Source organism: Sebastes umbrosus, chromosome 18, assembly GCF_015220745.1.
Source record: "Sebastes umbrosus isolate fSebUmb1 chromosome 18, fSebUmb1.pri, whole genome shotgun sequence".
Lineage (NCBI taxonomy): Eukaryota > Metazoa > Chordata > Actinopteri > Perciformes > Sebastidae > Sebastes > Sebastes umbrosus.
The window spans coordinates 3404431-3419966 of NC_051286.1; the positions used below are offsets into that span (position 1 = coordinate 3404431).

Here is a 15536-nt window from a genome sequence, read left to right on the forward strand (position 1 = left end):
TTGTACAATAATAATCGTACAATAACAACTATATTAATAATAGTTGTATAATAATAATAATAGTCAAAAAATAAATAATAATTGTACAATAATAATAGCATAATAATAATAGTAGTAGTATGATAATAATGATAGTTGTACAATAATAATATTAACAATCGTATTATAATAATAATAATAATAATAATAATAGTTCAATAATAATAATAATACAATAATTATAGGATAATAATAATAATAATAATAATAATAATAATAATACTGTAAGAAAACAGCCACAGACATTTCTTCACAAACATAAATTCACTTGGTTTATTAAGAGCTTCAGAAAGGCTTCAGGTGTTCAAACTGAACATTAGTGAGAAAAGCTTCAGAGTCGGGATGCACCATGATATACTGTATATACCAGGCCTAATAAATTAACGATGATTGATGATGATGGGAAGTTTATATTATTATGTATTATTCCCATGATTAAGTTATAGCCGGTGAATTATCGGCTGATTATATGACACCCGATTGCTTTCAATGACTTAACAAGTGCAGCATCTAAACACTCTGATACAGGAGGTCTTAGTTTGTGATCCGTCAACAAACGCATAGAAGAAGAAGAAGAATACAAAATGTGAAATTATCGGTTATCGTATCAGCTGAAAAACATCCACATGGTGCATCCCTACTTCAGAGCAACTAAACCAGCTGAACACATGAAGAAGACGCTGCTTCAGAACAACATCTGAACACAAACAGCTGATGAAGTGATGACATCATTTAAGGTGACGTTGTTTTATACCTTTAAAAAGGAACATTTCATTTTCCACAAAGCTCCAGAGCCTCAAAATCTACAAGACATCTCATTAAGCTTCTGGCTCCAGAGCAGCAAAACAGACTGAAGAGGAGACAGCCGGTGATTCAGGTTAAACAGCCTGGTTTAGAAGAAGGTTTCCTTGTGCTATTAGTCCCGCCCCCTCCTCCACTGTGATTGGACGGCTGGGTAAAAAGTGAACGTGACGAGAGCAGCGTTTTACCCGAAGTTGGTTCAACTCTTGGCGACCAGAAAAAAGTCCAAACATGCACGCTGCTGGATGAAAAACAGAAAGCGTGAATACGGCGGCGGTGGCGGTTCCCGTGATATTGTAATAATGCGGATACTGTGACAGCCCGAGTTACTGCTCACCCTAAACTGGTTTGGTCCAGAACTTTTAACTGGTTCAGGCGTATTTTGAAATGGTTTTGAAATGTCTGGTTTGGTTCTACTCTTGTCTGCTGCATCCATCTAGTTAAGGGTCACTCTAAACTGGTTTGGTTCAGGTTCGGTTCTGAGCATAACGTGGTCTTGCGTGGCCCACATAATAACACAAAGACTCATAAGGCATCAGATGAGGTCGGTTTGCTGTGATCTGAATCAGTGGATGAGTTGGTCGACTTGTTGTTTGGTTTCTTTTCACACAGAAAAAGTTCAACAGGAACCAAAATGCATTCGGTCATGTGAGAACGTCCTCTCTTCTCATTGGTTAGATGTGTCTGTCAACACAGGAAGTAGGGATGCACCGATACCAGTATCGGATCCGATACTTTATTCCGCCGTCTTAAGTCCCGAGTCAGACCTTCATTCATTCACTCACCCACATCCCAGCATGCAAAGCGCACTACGGAAGCCGTTTAGCTCAAACCTGCAGAGTTCGCCTCGTAGTTTTGGGTCAGACTGAGATCGGTTCCCACAACAAACCGGACTGACACCACTTCCTCTAACGGGTCTGTGTGGTTGTTTCGGTCGACTCAAATCTGCCGAGACAAATCGTACCAAGGAGGAAAACCAACCGGGCTAAATAACGCAGGTCAACACAGTCCGGTTCCAATGAGCTGACCACATCTAGTGTTTGAATAAGGGGGGCGGCCTCACTTCCCCCAACATGCATCACTGTGAAGAAGACAGGGAGGAAAAAAGACGGACTGCCACTAGTGTGCACTACCGTTCCAGTAAAGGCACCAATCACAGAGCACATTGGACGTAAAGCCGAACTATAACTGAAGGAAAGAGGAAGGAGAGTTTGAATCAGGGTGGAGTCAAACTCACCAAACAAACGATCAGGAATCAGAGCTGTGCTCACTAACTACAACATGGAAAACTCAGAGACTTTAGTATTCTGGGAAACAAGCTAGAAAACGTTCCAACGCTCTGAAGCGCTGACAGACACGTCACTCCAAGAAGAAGCTGAACTGGGCGTCCGCCTCCAAAAGTTTCCTCCGTCAAATTTGTACTTCTTAAGATAACCGAAGACACCCTGTTAACATTTGAAATTGGGTGCTGACACTTCGTCAGTTTCTCAATCGTACTCGGGCACCTTGGCGGAGGTCTGCGCTCTCCGAGTGCCATCCTAGTTTAATGTATGTGTTCATTATAATGAAGGTGTCTGTACACTTTAATTATCAGCAGATATCAACCCACCAGTCCACAAATGGACTCTCCCAAACATTGATTGGCTCTAAGGTGGCAGACTTAATGCTCCAAACGCCTTAAGAAGTTAAAAATGGACGTGTTAACGGGGTATTTTCTGGCGTCTTAAGCAGTACAAGTTTGACATTTATTTCAGACTCTGAAGGTGTGGACATCCTCAAACAAACAGAAGCAACAGATGATTGGTTCCCTGAGGACGCACCAGTTTGGATTCTCTTGGAGTTGGCGGTCGGTCCTACCGTGCGTTCACACTGTGAGCAACACAATCATGAACCCAACAGGTTTTCTAGACCGGCCTGTTGACCCGTGGTCCGGAGATGAGTCCAAAAACAGGGAAATAAACATCACAGTCTCTTAAATCTGATCGACTTTGGTACATTCTAGTGCTAAAACCATTAACAGATTAGTTACTCACAGAACTCCTACAATGAGAGAATCTCAAGTTTTATTTCTTTGGGTTTTTGGGACAGCTTAAAGCAGCTAAAGATGTTCATCCTGTATTTAACACCCCAGCTTCTTTATAAATATTAATATTAATATACATCTAGTTAGCTATTTAGCTGGTTAGCTGAGACCGCAGCTTGATCGTTTCCCGCTTAATGTGATTGTTTCAACAACAGATTCTGACTTTTATCAGGTGACAGAAAGAAACCTCCTGATTGTAAGCTGTGAAAATGTAACACACGTGTGCTTAAAGTCTTTTTTATCAAAGTAGAAAGCTGCAGACTGCTGCACAGCCGCCGTCCGAGTCATAACAGAGCGACCGATCATCAGCCCCGCTGCTCGCAGTGTGAACGCCCGTTTAGGTTATGCATATACTTTAAAAGTGCAGATTAAAAAGGTGTCTTTTTGGTGTTCAAGTGCATACATTTGTTCTCACATTTATGGCTTTTTTTAGTAACAATAGTATAAATGCAGAGGAGGTTCTGGAGCGCTCCTATAGTCTCTTGGTGTGCTTGGAGTTATAGTGGCTCCTCATGTCTTTTCGGAGGCGAAACTTCTCGCCACAGACGCCGCAGATGTACAGGTGGACGTCCATGTGTTTCTCCAGCTGTTCTCCGCCGGGGAAGATCTGGAAACACACCTGGCAGATGGTTTCCCCGGCCGACAGGTGGGAGATCATGTGCCGGACGTGGTCGTGTTTGAGGAAGGTTCCCTGGTCGCAGACCGGGCACACGTAGCGCGCCATGCCTTTGTGCATGTCGGTGTGCAGCCTGAGCTGGCGCTCCCGCAGGAACTGCTTCCCGCAGGTCTGACAGGTGAACTGCTTCTCCTTGGTGTGGACGGTGTAGTGCTCCCGCAGGTGGCAGCGCTGATAGAAGCCTTTGCCGCAGATGCTGCAGAAGTGTTTGCGGCGGTGATCTGGTTCGCCGCCCTCCTCCAGCAGCACGGGGCGGAAAAGCTCCTGGTCGTGGCAGGACAAGGCGTGCTCCAGCGCCAAGCTCTCGTTCTGGAACAGCATGCCGCAGTGAGGGCAGGCCAGGTCGGCCGCCTCCAGCAGGCCCTCCTCCATCCCCTGCGGCTCCTCCAGCAGGGAGGCTTCGTCCTCCCCGTGGGAGTCCGAGTCGCCGCCTTGGGATTCGCCACAGCGCTCTGCGTGCTCCTGGAGCTGGCGGCCTTTAATCAGCACCTGGCCACACCTCCCACAGGCACATATATGACCCATGTGGCTGGACAGGTAGTGGGCCGACTTGTCCTCCTCCGTTAACGGAGCGCCACACAGTTCACACGGGGCACAGTCGGCGTCCTGCTTCTCGTCTTTGACCTTACGAAGCTTCGCCGGGATTCCTGAATCTTCACCGCCGGACATGTGGCCTTCAAAAGGTTCACTGCTGTTATCCATACCGGAGACGCCGGGCTCTGGTTCGCGGTCCGATCCAGTTTTCTCCCTCCGCAAGTCTTTACGTGTGGCGTCACTGAAACGTGCTCTACATTCTCTGGTGGCGTGCTCACCGACCCGGACCACCTCTATCTCGGGGAATGTGCCTTCTTCTGGTTCTGTCTTGATGGAGATGCTCCTGGTGGACCCAGGCTCACCGTCTGTCCCGGCTGCCACCGACCTGATGGTGAGGTCAGAGTCGGCCTTGGCTTCGGGCCAGTCGTCCTCGCCTTTACAGACGACCCTGTGCTCCTCTATGCTCTCAGAGGCGGAGCTCTCAGCTTTACTGGAGTCATTGTCCCCTTCGGCGCTACCTCTCGGCTGATGGAAGGCCTTCCGGTTGGTGCATGTCAGGATGTGTTCGATTAAAAGCTTCTCGCAGCTGAAGACGAAGCCGCAGTCGTCGCAGGTGTAGGTACGGCCGAACCGAGGACGGTCTTTGAGAGCCGAACTCCTGCCGCTGGGCCTCTTTCTCAAGTCACACGGCTGATCGCCTATTCCGTCCACCAGCTGCGGTGCCACTATCAGAGGAGCGGTCACCACCTCGTCTGCCACCGCCACCGCAACCGCCACCGCCGCTCTGCTGACGGTCGCTGGAACAGCTGGGCGCCCAGCGGTGCTGTTGACAGCTTTTGGTAATGGCTCTGCTTCCGTTGCAGCGGGCCTCTGCTGCTCGTACATGCGGACTCCAAACATCATTTTCCCGTTGGTGGGGCCGGTGGAGGAGCTGGACGAGGAGGAGGCGGAGGAGGACGGCGTGAGGTTGGAGCTCCTGAGGTCCCTGAGATCCTCCAACGAGTCAGGGATGTAGTACATCTGCAGGTACGCCATGGAGGCCTTGAGCTCCTCAAACTCGTAGCTCCCCACGACGATGCGTCCGAGGTACATGAGCTGCAGGATGAGGTCAAAGCACTCGGCGCTGATCTGCATGTTGCTGAGGTCCAGACGCCCCGCCCCCTGCTGGTCCCGGATGAACATCATCCTGAAGTAGGAGCTGCAGGCCGCCAGGACGGCCTTGTGCGCCCTGAAGTAGATGTCCCCGATGGCGATGAGGCAGTCGCACAGGAAGCCCCACTCCCGCTGGTTGTTGAGCTGCTGGAGGACATGATCGCTGTGGCTGGGCCTCGCCATCGCCCTGCAGACAACACAGGAAGGCAAGAGCGGAGAAATTAAACGGCTGCATTCTTCCTCTGTGGTCGCAGAGGATTTCATAACGTTTGGCTGGTTGCTCAGCGAGGCAGGACCAGCGATGACTCAACATCAGACTGGAATAATTAAGACATCTGACTCCACTCATTAAGCTCCTGTTTCAACCTTTTCTTTTCACACAATGGATTATTATCATTATTATTATTATTATCACGCTGTTATACTCTTCGTCTTTCACCCAATCAGATTAGAGCTTTTCTGAGTGGACGAGTCCAAAGACTCATCCTGCTTTTACTAACGGTTAAGATCAGTTTACATTTGTTTTTATCATTTTACTTGTTAGTTTTAACATTCACAACACAAATATTAGATTATAATCTCGGTCACTGCAAATTAAATATGAAACTATACTGTGATGAACGAGTGTAGGGGTGTAACGGTAAGTGTTTACAACGATACGATACGCATCACTTTCCATGGTTCCGATACGATTCAAGGCTGATATTTGGTTCATTTAGAGCGATACGATACAACGACTTAAAATCAATACATTATTTATGGGTATAAACAAGTAAACAAAAGGATTAATGGCAAAAACATACACCTTTTATTTGAAAATAATAAAAAGTGCAACTTTAGAAACCGCTGCTTTAGCTCTCAAGATACAAGGCAGAGCAATATCTAACAAAACATAAAATAAACCAACTTCTATTCTAGTTCAATGAACACCTGCTTTGTTTGTTCTCATTGTCAATATAGAGTATAAAGTTTATATTGCTCCAGTGGAGCAATAATATTTAACAATGGCGTCTCAGTATGTGCTGGAAAGATTGTAGTGGATGTAAAAACATTCTGCAGAGTGAGTACTTTTACTTTTCATACCATGAGTACATTTAGCAGATAATACATTCTTTCACTTTATGCAGAACTTTTACCGTAGTGTTTTTACAGTGTGTATTTCTACTTTTACTGCAGTAAATGATCTGAATACTTTTCCCACATTGAGTGTTTTACTATTATACATTAAGGGGATTAAAAACTGTTATGTGTAAAGTAACTAAAGCTATCAGATAAAAGTAATGGAGTAAAAATAACAATATTTACATCTGACATGTAGTGGAGGAGAAATAGAAAGTAGCAGAAAAGTATAAAGATAAAGTATCAGAACATTGAATACTTGAGTAAAGTACCTTGAATTTGTAAGTACAGTACTTCAGCAAATGCACTTAGTTACATTCTGAGGAGTGAGTACTTTTACTTTTCATACTATGAGTATATTTAACTGATAATACATACTTTTACTGGAGTATTTTTACAGTGTGTATTAGTACTTTTACTGCAGTAAATGATCTGAATACTTTTCCCACATTGAGTGTTTTACTATTATACATTAAGGGGATTAAAAACTGTCATGTGTAAAGTAACTAAAGCTGTCAGATAAAAGTAATGGAGTAAAAATAACAATATTTACATCTGACATGTAGTGGAGGAGAAATAGAAAGTGGCAGAACATGGAAATACTTGAGTAAAGTACCTTGAATTTGTACTTAAGTTAATGTACTTAGTTACATTCTGCAGAGTGAGTACTTTTACTTTCCATACCATGAGTACATCAAGCTGATAATACATACTTTCACTGCAGTAAAGGGTCTTCTACCTCTGATAACCAGAGATACTTAAAGATATACACATTTACAGAACACTCCTCAGTTGGATGTTTATAATGAGTGATGAGGTTCTGCCTGTAGAACCAGACTCTGTTGTATAAAGCTCTTAATCACAGACTCTTCCAGGCTCAGTGAGCTGGTTCTCTGTAGCCGAGCAGCAGCAGCTCTGAGCGGCTCTCTGATCACCGTCCGGCCCCTCAGACCCGCAGGATGCGGGGGAGACATTCACCGAGAACCAGAGACCCTGAGAGAACCGAGGAAGGACCCTGAAGAAGGAGACAGGCCGCGGTAGAAGAGAGAGAGAAGAGAGAAGGGAGAGAAGGGAGAGAAGGGAGAGAAGGGAGAGGCCGACCGCACGAGCAGCTAAAATGGAGATTACAGCGGTTAGCTCCGAGGTTAGCTACATCAAGCTAACAGCTGTTAGCAGCGACCAGACCGGAAGTAGGGCTCCAAAATAAAAGAGGATAGAACTAAACAAAGAATAAAATAGACAAAAAAAAGAGTTTTTATATGGACTCATTAGTGGGGCACAAGCTAAAATACATTTAAATGTGTTAAAATTAACCAGTAAATAAAGTCTGTCTTGTAATGTGAAGCTTTTGTAAATGGTTAAACAGCTATTGCCATTTGTTTACATTTTATTTATTACATCTACCTATTTTACAAGTGCAATTACCTGTTTACATTACATCTATTTTACCTATTTTATTCCGTTAGTGTAGTACTTCTGTTTATATTTATTTATTACATCTACCTATTTTACAAGTGCAATTACCCCTGTTTACATTACATCTATTTTTATATTTTATACTTCTAGTGTAACACTTCTGTTTATATTTATTTATTACATCTACTTTACCTGTTTTATTTGCTTTATAACTGTGTGTGTTTTACCTGTTATATGTTTTACCTGCCTTGTTTAGTCTTATCAAGTATTTGTTTTAAAGCACTGACCAGAAGTGGCAAACTGTGAATCTCGTTGTATTTAATACAATGACAATAAAGCTTTCTATTCTAGATTTACACAATTAAAACAAATCAGCACCATATTGATTTTCTATCTCTATAATTAATCAATTCTATAATTAGTTATAATAAATAATCATATTATAATATGTCATTATTATTATTATTTATTTATTTTCATTTAATGTTCTTTTTTTTTAATCTGCCGTTTTTGACAATTTTGATCTTGAAGTCTGTTCCTGAATAAAAACATAAATATACAAATGAAATCTTTATGTTCAGAGGTTTTTATGATAGTGTAAAGCTTTTGTAGATGGTTAAACAGCTATTGTTTTTAACTAGGCCTTTTATTGTGAAAGCCTAAACCGGATGTGTTTGTTGTGCGTCGTGCTAACTTGTCGGTGCTCACTGATATCTCTTCCCGCAAACAGTCCCGCCACCCCCGCACTGCCACCCCGCATTCTAGCTAGCACCAGTTTTCCCAGCCAGGCGGCTCCGCGGGCCGGGCAGAAACCCCGTCGACTCACCGTGGAGACCGGAGGCCGGCGAGGAGCTGCTGCTGCTGTCTGCGGCGGGTCGGTGTGTTTGTCCCCGGGAGGTTCCGGAGGAGGAAGGTTCCGCTCCGGAGGTCTGCTGATGTTTGTGTTGAGACGAAGAGAAGCTGCTTCTTCTTCTTCTTCTTCTTCTCCTGCAGGATGAAAGAACTTCCGCACAGACTGCCGCTCCGTCAAGCTGCGGACGCACTGAAGGCACCAGAAGACGACAAAATAAAAGACTTCCGGTCAAAATGCTGGCCTTCAAAATAAAACGTAATGCAGAACAGCCTGCTGTAAATGAATTGATCAGGTGTTAATGTGATGTAAAGACTTACAGGTCTCTATTATGACTGTTTATTTCATAACTAAAACAAATAGAATTATTATAAATAAAGATTATTTTTTCTCTTCAGCTCAGCTTTTCTCCATTTTAACAACAATTTCTTCAACTTGCGGTAATATTTTTTTCACGTTATAATATATTTTTCATGTTATAATGATATATTCTTACATGTTATAATAACAATATATATCCATGTTATATATTTTTCTGTTATAATAAAAAAATATATATTATAATAATATATTTTTCATGTTATGATAATATTTTTTAATGTTATTTTTTTTCCATATTATAATAGTATTTTTTCTTGTTATATTCTTTCATGTTAGAATAATTTATTTTTTCATTTTACGATAATATTTTATTTTCTCGTTAGTACTACATATGAAATTAATCATGACATTTAATACTACATATTAAAATTCTGGTTATAACACAATGCAGAACAGCCTCCTGTAAATTAATTGATCAGGTGTTAATGTAATGTAAAAACATACAGGTCTCTGTTATGACTGTTTATTTCATGATGATGAATAATGATGAGCACGGATGTGTATAATATAGAGACACAGAGGAGGAACCAGTGAAGCGGTCTCACTCTGAGCGGATACAGTTAACTAATATGACTATTTATTTCATAACTAAAACAAATAGAATTATTATAAAGATTTTTCTCTCCAGCTCAATTTGAACAACAAATTTTTCACGTTGTTGTAATAATATCTTTTCATGTTATAATAACATTTTTCATGTTATAATATATTTTTCATGTTATATATTTTCCATATTGTTATAGTATTTTTACTTTTATACTATATATCATATTATAATAATATATGTTTATGATATATTTGCATGTTATATATTTGTCCTTTTTCAATTTTTTCCTGTTATAATAGTAGATTTTTCATATTCTAACATTTTATTCATGTTTTAATCATTCATTCATTCATTTTTTCATGTTATCATTATATATCTTTTATATTTTAATAATATATTCTTTTGATGTTTTAATAATATTTTCTCATGGTAAAATAATATATTTTCATGTTATATATTTTTTCTGTTATAATTACATATTTTTCGTGTTATAATGATATACTTTTTTCATGTTATAATTAAATATTTGTTTGATGTTATAATCTTATAGTTTCATGTTATATATTTTTCGATGTTATATTTTTTGTCATGTTATAATAATATATTTTCATGTTATATATTTGTCCATATTATAATCATATTTTACAATAATATTTTATTTTCTCGTTACTACTACATATGAAATTAATCTTTGAACTTTTTTCTGGTTATAACAGCATATTGTTTTATCTTATGTTAAACTCTCTCGTCGTTCGTCAATAAAACAGTTTCTGTCTCGTTATTTAACAAGTTGTTTTATGTTTATTTCATAAAGTCTGTCTGTGTTCACATTATTTTGTCCAGTGCTGAATGTAACCTTCAGAGATTAATCAATCAGTGAGTGTTAATAGGTTATTAATTTAATAGGTTTCCCCTCAGCATGCACTGGGGCAGCAGGTGCATGAAAACTTGTTGATATTCAGTATAAACAAGAATAAAGCTGTTTTACTGTCTTATTTTATATTAATATTAGGTTTGTTAAGTTTCTTTGTACCGAGAATGTTATTATTGGGGACGTTTATGAATGTTTTTTTCTGTTGTTTCAAAATGAACAAAAAAACAATAAATATATTATATTGGAAAAATAAAAATAAATAAATAAAGCTGCTTGTTAAAGATTGTTATTATAATAAAACATTTCTGTATTTATTGGATTTAAATGGTTTAAAACGGGGCAATAAGTCTGTTATTGATTATTGATTACATGTTGGTGGGTGACACATGGATTTTTTCCTGTTATATATATTTTTTTCATGTAATATATTTTCCTTTTACAACATATTTTCAGGTTATAATAATGTTTTTCATTTTACAATAATATTTTATCGTTATTACTACATATGAAATTAATCTTTGAACTTTTTCTGGTTATAACAGCATATTGTTTTATCTTATGTTAAACTCGCTCGTCGTTCGTCAATAAAACAGTTTCTGTCTCGTTATTTAGTTGTTTTATGTTTATTTCATGAAGTCTGTCTGTGTTCACATTATTTTGTCCAGTGCCTTCAGAGATTAATCAATCAGTGAGTGTTTATTGGTTATTAATTTAATAGGTTTCCTCCCAGCATGCACTGGGGCAGCAGGTGCATGACAACTTGTTGATATTCAGTAATAACAAAAACAAAGCTGCTTGTTTTTTATCATTATTATAATAAAACATTTCTGTATTTATTTGATTTAAATGCTTTAAAAACGTGTCAATAAGTTATTGATTATTGATTACATGTTGCATGGATGTGTGAAGAGACAGATCACGTGACCAGCCCCTTTGACCCCCTCCTCTCGCGAGATGTGACGCGGCTTTTCGCGAGATCATCTGCAGCAACAAATCGGCTCCAGAAGCTGAAAGACTGAAGATCTGCAACGTTTCTGCGGTAAGACGCCGATTAACGGCCGGCGGGCACGGCGCGCGTGCACGACACAGACCAGACAGAGGGTGTGTGCGGGGCTGGACGGGCGTGCGCACGCGCCTGCGGTGCGTGTAGGTGAATGGTTGGACGTGCGTGTTGCTGAATGTGAATGAGAGCTGGAGGAGGAGAGGATGGAGGAGGCTGCAGACACGTGCACGCGCGACGCCACGTGCACGCGCGGAGCTGGAGCTTGTATTGTTGTTTGTCCGGTTTCCGGTTTGTTTGGATAAGCGCGCGTGCGTGTGTGCGCGCGTGCGTGTGTGCGTGTCTCAGGTGACCTTCACTGAGGTCAGAGGTCAGGTGCTCACCTGGAGACACCTGTGAGGTCACTAACATGGTGACACACCTGCTGCTACTGTAATGCAACACCTGCTTATTTATTCAGTTAATCATATTTATTGATTGTGTTTTAGTGGTTTTATTGATCAGTGGAGCTTTGAGTATGTTTTATTATGTTTTATATTGTCTGTGTCACCGTCACCATGGATACCGTGTCTTTTTCCTGCAAACCAAATCTACCTTTGGGAACAAATAAAGTAACGTCAACCTGAAAGATGCTTATAATAATAATTATTATTATTATTATTATTAAAATCTATTGTCATATTCTACCTAAATGGCCTGTGTTGAACAATAAAATATTATAAATATAATAAACGTTTTCAGTCCAAAATGGCGGCAGCGACTCTTTGATGAAACGAGAGATTGAACTGATTTTATCATCTGCAGTTTCAATTAACTCACTTTTAATTTCTGGTTCCGTTGTGGATGAATTCAGTAACCATGACGACGTGTGTGTGTGTGTGTGTGTGTGTGTGTGTGTGTGCAGCGGAGGGTCATGGAGGTGTCCTCTCACAGCCTCTTCCTGCTGCAGCAGCTCAATGTTCAGAGAGAGTTCGGCTTCCTGTGTGACTGCACTGTCGCCATCGGAAACGTCTACTTCAAAGCCCACCGCGCCGTGCTCGCCGCCTTCTCCAACTACTTCAAGATGATCTTCATCCACCAGTCCAGGTCAGGAGACGGGGGGGTGGGTGCTGCTGGTTGTAGTCTGTAGCGTCCTGTTGGCGCTGCGCCTGCTCGGGAGGAAGTTGACGGTGTTGTCCTCGCTGTCTCTGTCTGTCCTCAGTGAGTGTATAAAGATCCAGCCCACCGACATCCAGCCGGACGTCTTCAGCTACCTGCTGCACATCATGTACACCGGAATGTGTCCCAAGCAGCCGGTGGACCAGAGCCGCCTGCAGGACGGCATCAAGTTCCTTCACGCCTACCAGCTGTGCCGGAAACCCGGCGAGGGCGCCGCAGACGCCGCTGCCGACATGGTCCGCATGTCCAACCTTTACGGTATCCAGATCTCCTCCCAGCTGGCCAACAAGGACGCCGCCGGAGGCCCCAAGACCACGGCGGTGTCCCGCGGCGCCCCTGAGGACGGACGCTCCTCTGGCCGGGGCGGGCGCTCCCACTCTCAGCTGTCCCTCGCCGTCGGACTGGAGGGGATCCCGTCAGACCGCCAGGCCTCGGGGCTACGCAACGTCTGCTCCGTGGCGTCCGGAGACGACTCGGACATCTCGAATCGCATCAAGCAGGAGCGGGTAGAGGAGGAGGAGGGTGAGGACGGCGAGGGCGAGGAGGGTCTGGGGGCGGGGTCTCCGTCTCAGGGGAGCAGTCCCAGTCAGAGTCTCCTGTTCAAAGACCGAGGCCTGGTCCTGCTGTGTCCCCGCTGTGGAGAGCGCTGCTCGTCTCCGGAGGACCTGCGGGAGCACCTGTTCAGCCACGCCCTCGACCCCACCCGCCTGATGGAGGGGCTGTCGCAGGGCGGCGAGCTGGACGCCGGCGTGGAGGAGGGTCCGGCGGGGGCTCAGGAGCAGCTGGACGCAGGCTGTCTGGAGGAGGCGCTGAGACAGAGCCAGGCGCTCGCCAACCAGCTGGCCGCCGAGCTGAGGAGGAGCAGGGGGGGCGGAGGGGCGAGTAGCCCGACGCCCGCCGTCCTGCACTCTCGGAAACGTAAGATCGCCTGCGCCGTCTGCAGCCTGCGCTTCTCCCACAAGAGCCAGCTGCAGGAGCACATGTACACCCACACGGGCAAGCCGTCCCGCTACCACCGCTACAACCGCCTCTGCAGCCAGCTCTTCCAGGCCTCCGCCCACTTCTGCGAGGGCGCCGCGGAGCCCGGGGGAGTGGGCGGGGCCTCGTCCGGCGCCGCCGCGCTCTCCGAGGAGGTCAACAGGGACACTCAGGACAACGGCAGCTCCTGCTACTCCCTGGACTCTGAGATCTCCCAGGAGAGCGTGGACGGCGTACCTGTGGAGTGATGTCATCAGGTGTTCTCTCGGTGTTGTCGTCTCCGTCTCTGCTGCGGTCTGCTGGTCCCTTACCTGTGCAGGTGTGTGTGGCAATCATCATCGGACGGTTCAGTTCAATCACTTCAGAATCGATCAACGGCAAATCTATCAGCAACACATCTCTGTTCCATGTGAATATTTTCTGTTTTTCTACAATAATTAACTGAAACAACAAAACGAGACATTTGAAGTCGTCGACAAGACGATTAATCAAGAAAACAATCAGCTGATTAATCAATAGACCTCTTTTCCTGTTAGTGAACATGATGACGTAGTTTGTGGGCGGAGCGTTAAGTGGAGGCAGAATAATTCTCTGAACAACCGTAGCCAACAGTCTTTCCTTTGTTTTGCCTCCAACTAACACTGTGACCTCATCATGACCTCATCATGACCTCATCATGACCTCATCATGACGTCGACACTAAAAGGGGTCTTTAATGATTATTCTCCACCCGAACCGTTCAGATTAACATCTCGTCGTTTGTTTCTGTTGAATCCTGATCTTCCACACTCACCAGCGGACAGTGAACGCCTCGCTGACGGAGCGTGTGACTGCGAGGACGCCGCAGAGCGAGGAGAGGATGCGTCGAAATGTTCCTTCAGTGTAAAGCTAATCAGTCAGTGTGTCGGACTCTGAAGAAGTTTTATTGTGAAAAGACGCAGCAGTGCCTTCCTGTGGTGGTTTGATGGTCGTTTGTGTCGTTTCCATCAGTAAATTAAAGCTTCATGACAATCTGACGAGTAGAAAGAACTCATTAACAAAGTTTACCAGCTTTTTGTAGCCGATGTTTTCACCAACTGTTCCTTTTTCTAGAACCGTGAAGAACCCTCCAACTGTAAACTTAAAGGACCACACCACTGTTTACTTTACAATAGTTCACCTTTTAGAATACGTCTAAACAAAGGAGGGAAATCAGTGTTCTGTAGGAAACACACCTGAACAGGTAAAGCACAAGAAGGTGTTACTTTATTTTAAGGGGGTACCAACGGGAGAACAAACAGCGTTGTGGTCCTTTAACTTGAAATCCTCTGCTGGCGTCACATGACCAGCGCTCGTTGTTAGGGCATAAAGATGTGTTTTGAGTTTGGATTTAAAGACGTCCACACATTCAGACTGTCTGATGTCCGTAGGGAGGTTATTCAAGATGTTATCGATTACTGATTGGTGACGTCATCTTCATTCTGTGTTTCACTGTAAAACAAATCAAAACAGGAAGTTTGTGTTGTTTTGTAAATAGACGTCTGTTTTTTTCATTGATGCAACAATAAAGTCTTTTTTCCACCAGTCAGGTGACAGAACTGTTGATAAAGGAACTGATTTAAACTTCCTGCAAAGAAAAAGACATTTAATATAAATCTGCAATTAACAATCTTTTCACTGTTGATGGAATTATTAAAAAAGATTTCTGCTATTCTGAAGTTTTTTGTTTAATATTCAAATTATTTGAAACAAAAAATTTAAATAATTAAGGACAATAAAATTAATTCCTATAAGTTAAAAAAAAATCCTTCAGTGTCATGAAACAACAGAAAACATCTGAAAGAGAACAGTAAAGTCAAACAGACACAAATAATATGTATAAACGGGACATATATATAAAGAAAGTAAAGAAAGAAAAAAGTAGAAAAGAGAAAAAGGCAAATGAGAAA

General features: G+C 42.8%; 2 protein-coding genes across 5 annotated transcripts; one reads left to right on the forward strand and one right to left on the reverse strand.

Annotated features, from left to right (window-relative positions):
• Positions 1 to 284: 284 nt before the first annotated feature.
• Positions 285 to 8784, reverse strand: zbtb1 (zinc finger and BTB domain containing 1). The gene is made up of 2 exons (XM_037750751.1): positions 8647 to 8784; positions 285 to 5472 (listed from the first exon to the last, which is right to left on the reverse strand). The coding sequence occupies exon 2, from the start codon at positions 5466 to 5468 to the stop codon at positions 3396 to 3398; it is 2073 nt and encodes a 690-aa protein (XP_037606679.1). The 5' UTR covers positions 5469 to 5472; positions 8647 to 8784; the 3' UTR covers positions 285 to 3395.
• Positions 8785 to 11381: 2597 nt separating this feature from the next.
• On the forward strand, positions 11382 to 15322 carry zbtb25 (zinc finger and BTB domain containing 25). Of its 4 annotated transcripts, none has more exons than XM_037751692.1 (3): positions 11382 to 11511; positions 12377 to 12558; positions 12674 to 15322. In XM_037751692.1, the coding sequence occupies exons 2-3, from the start codon at positions 12386 to 12388 to the stop codon at positions 13854 to 13856; spliced, it is 1356 nt and encodes a 451-aa protein (XP_037607620.1). In that variant the 5' UTR covers positions 11382 to 11511; positions 12377 to 12385; the 3' UTR covers positions 13857 to 15322. The 4 variants fall into 4 exon arrangements, with proteins under 4 accessions (XP_037607620.1, XP_037607621.1, XP_037607622.1 ...); XM_037751693.1 differs by having other exon boundaries at positions 11489 to 11622; XM_037751694.1 differs by having other exon boundaries at positions 11491 to 11612.
• The last annotated feature ends 214 nt before the right edge of the window (positions 15323 to 15536 follow it).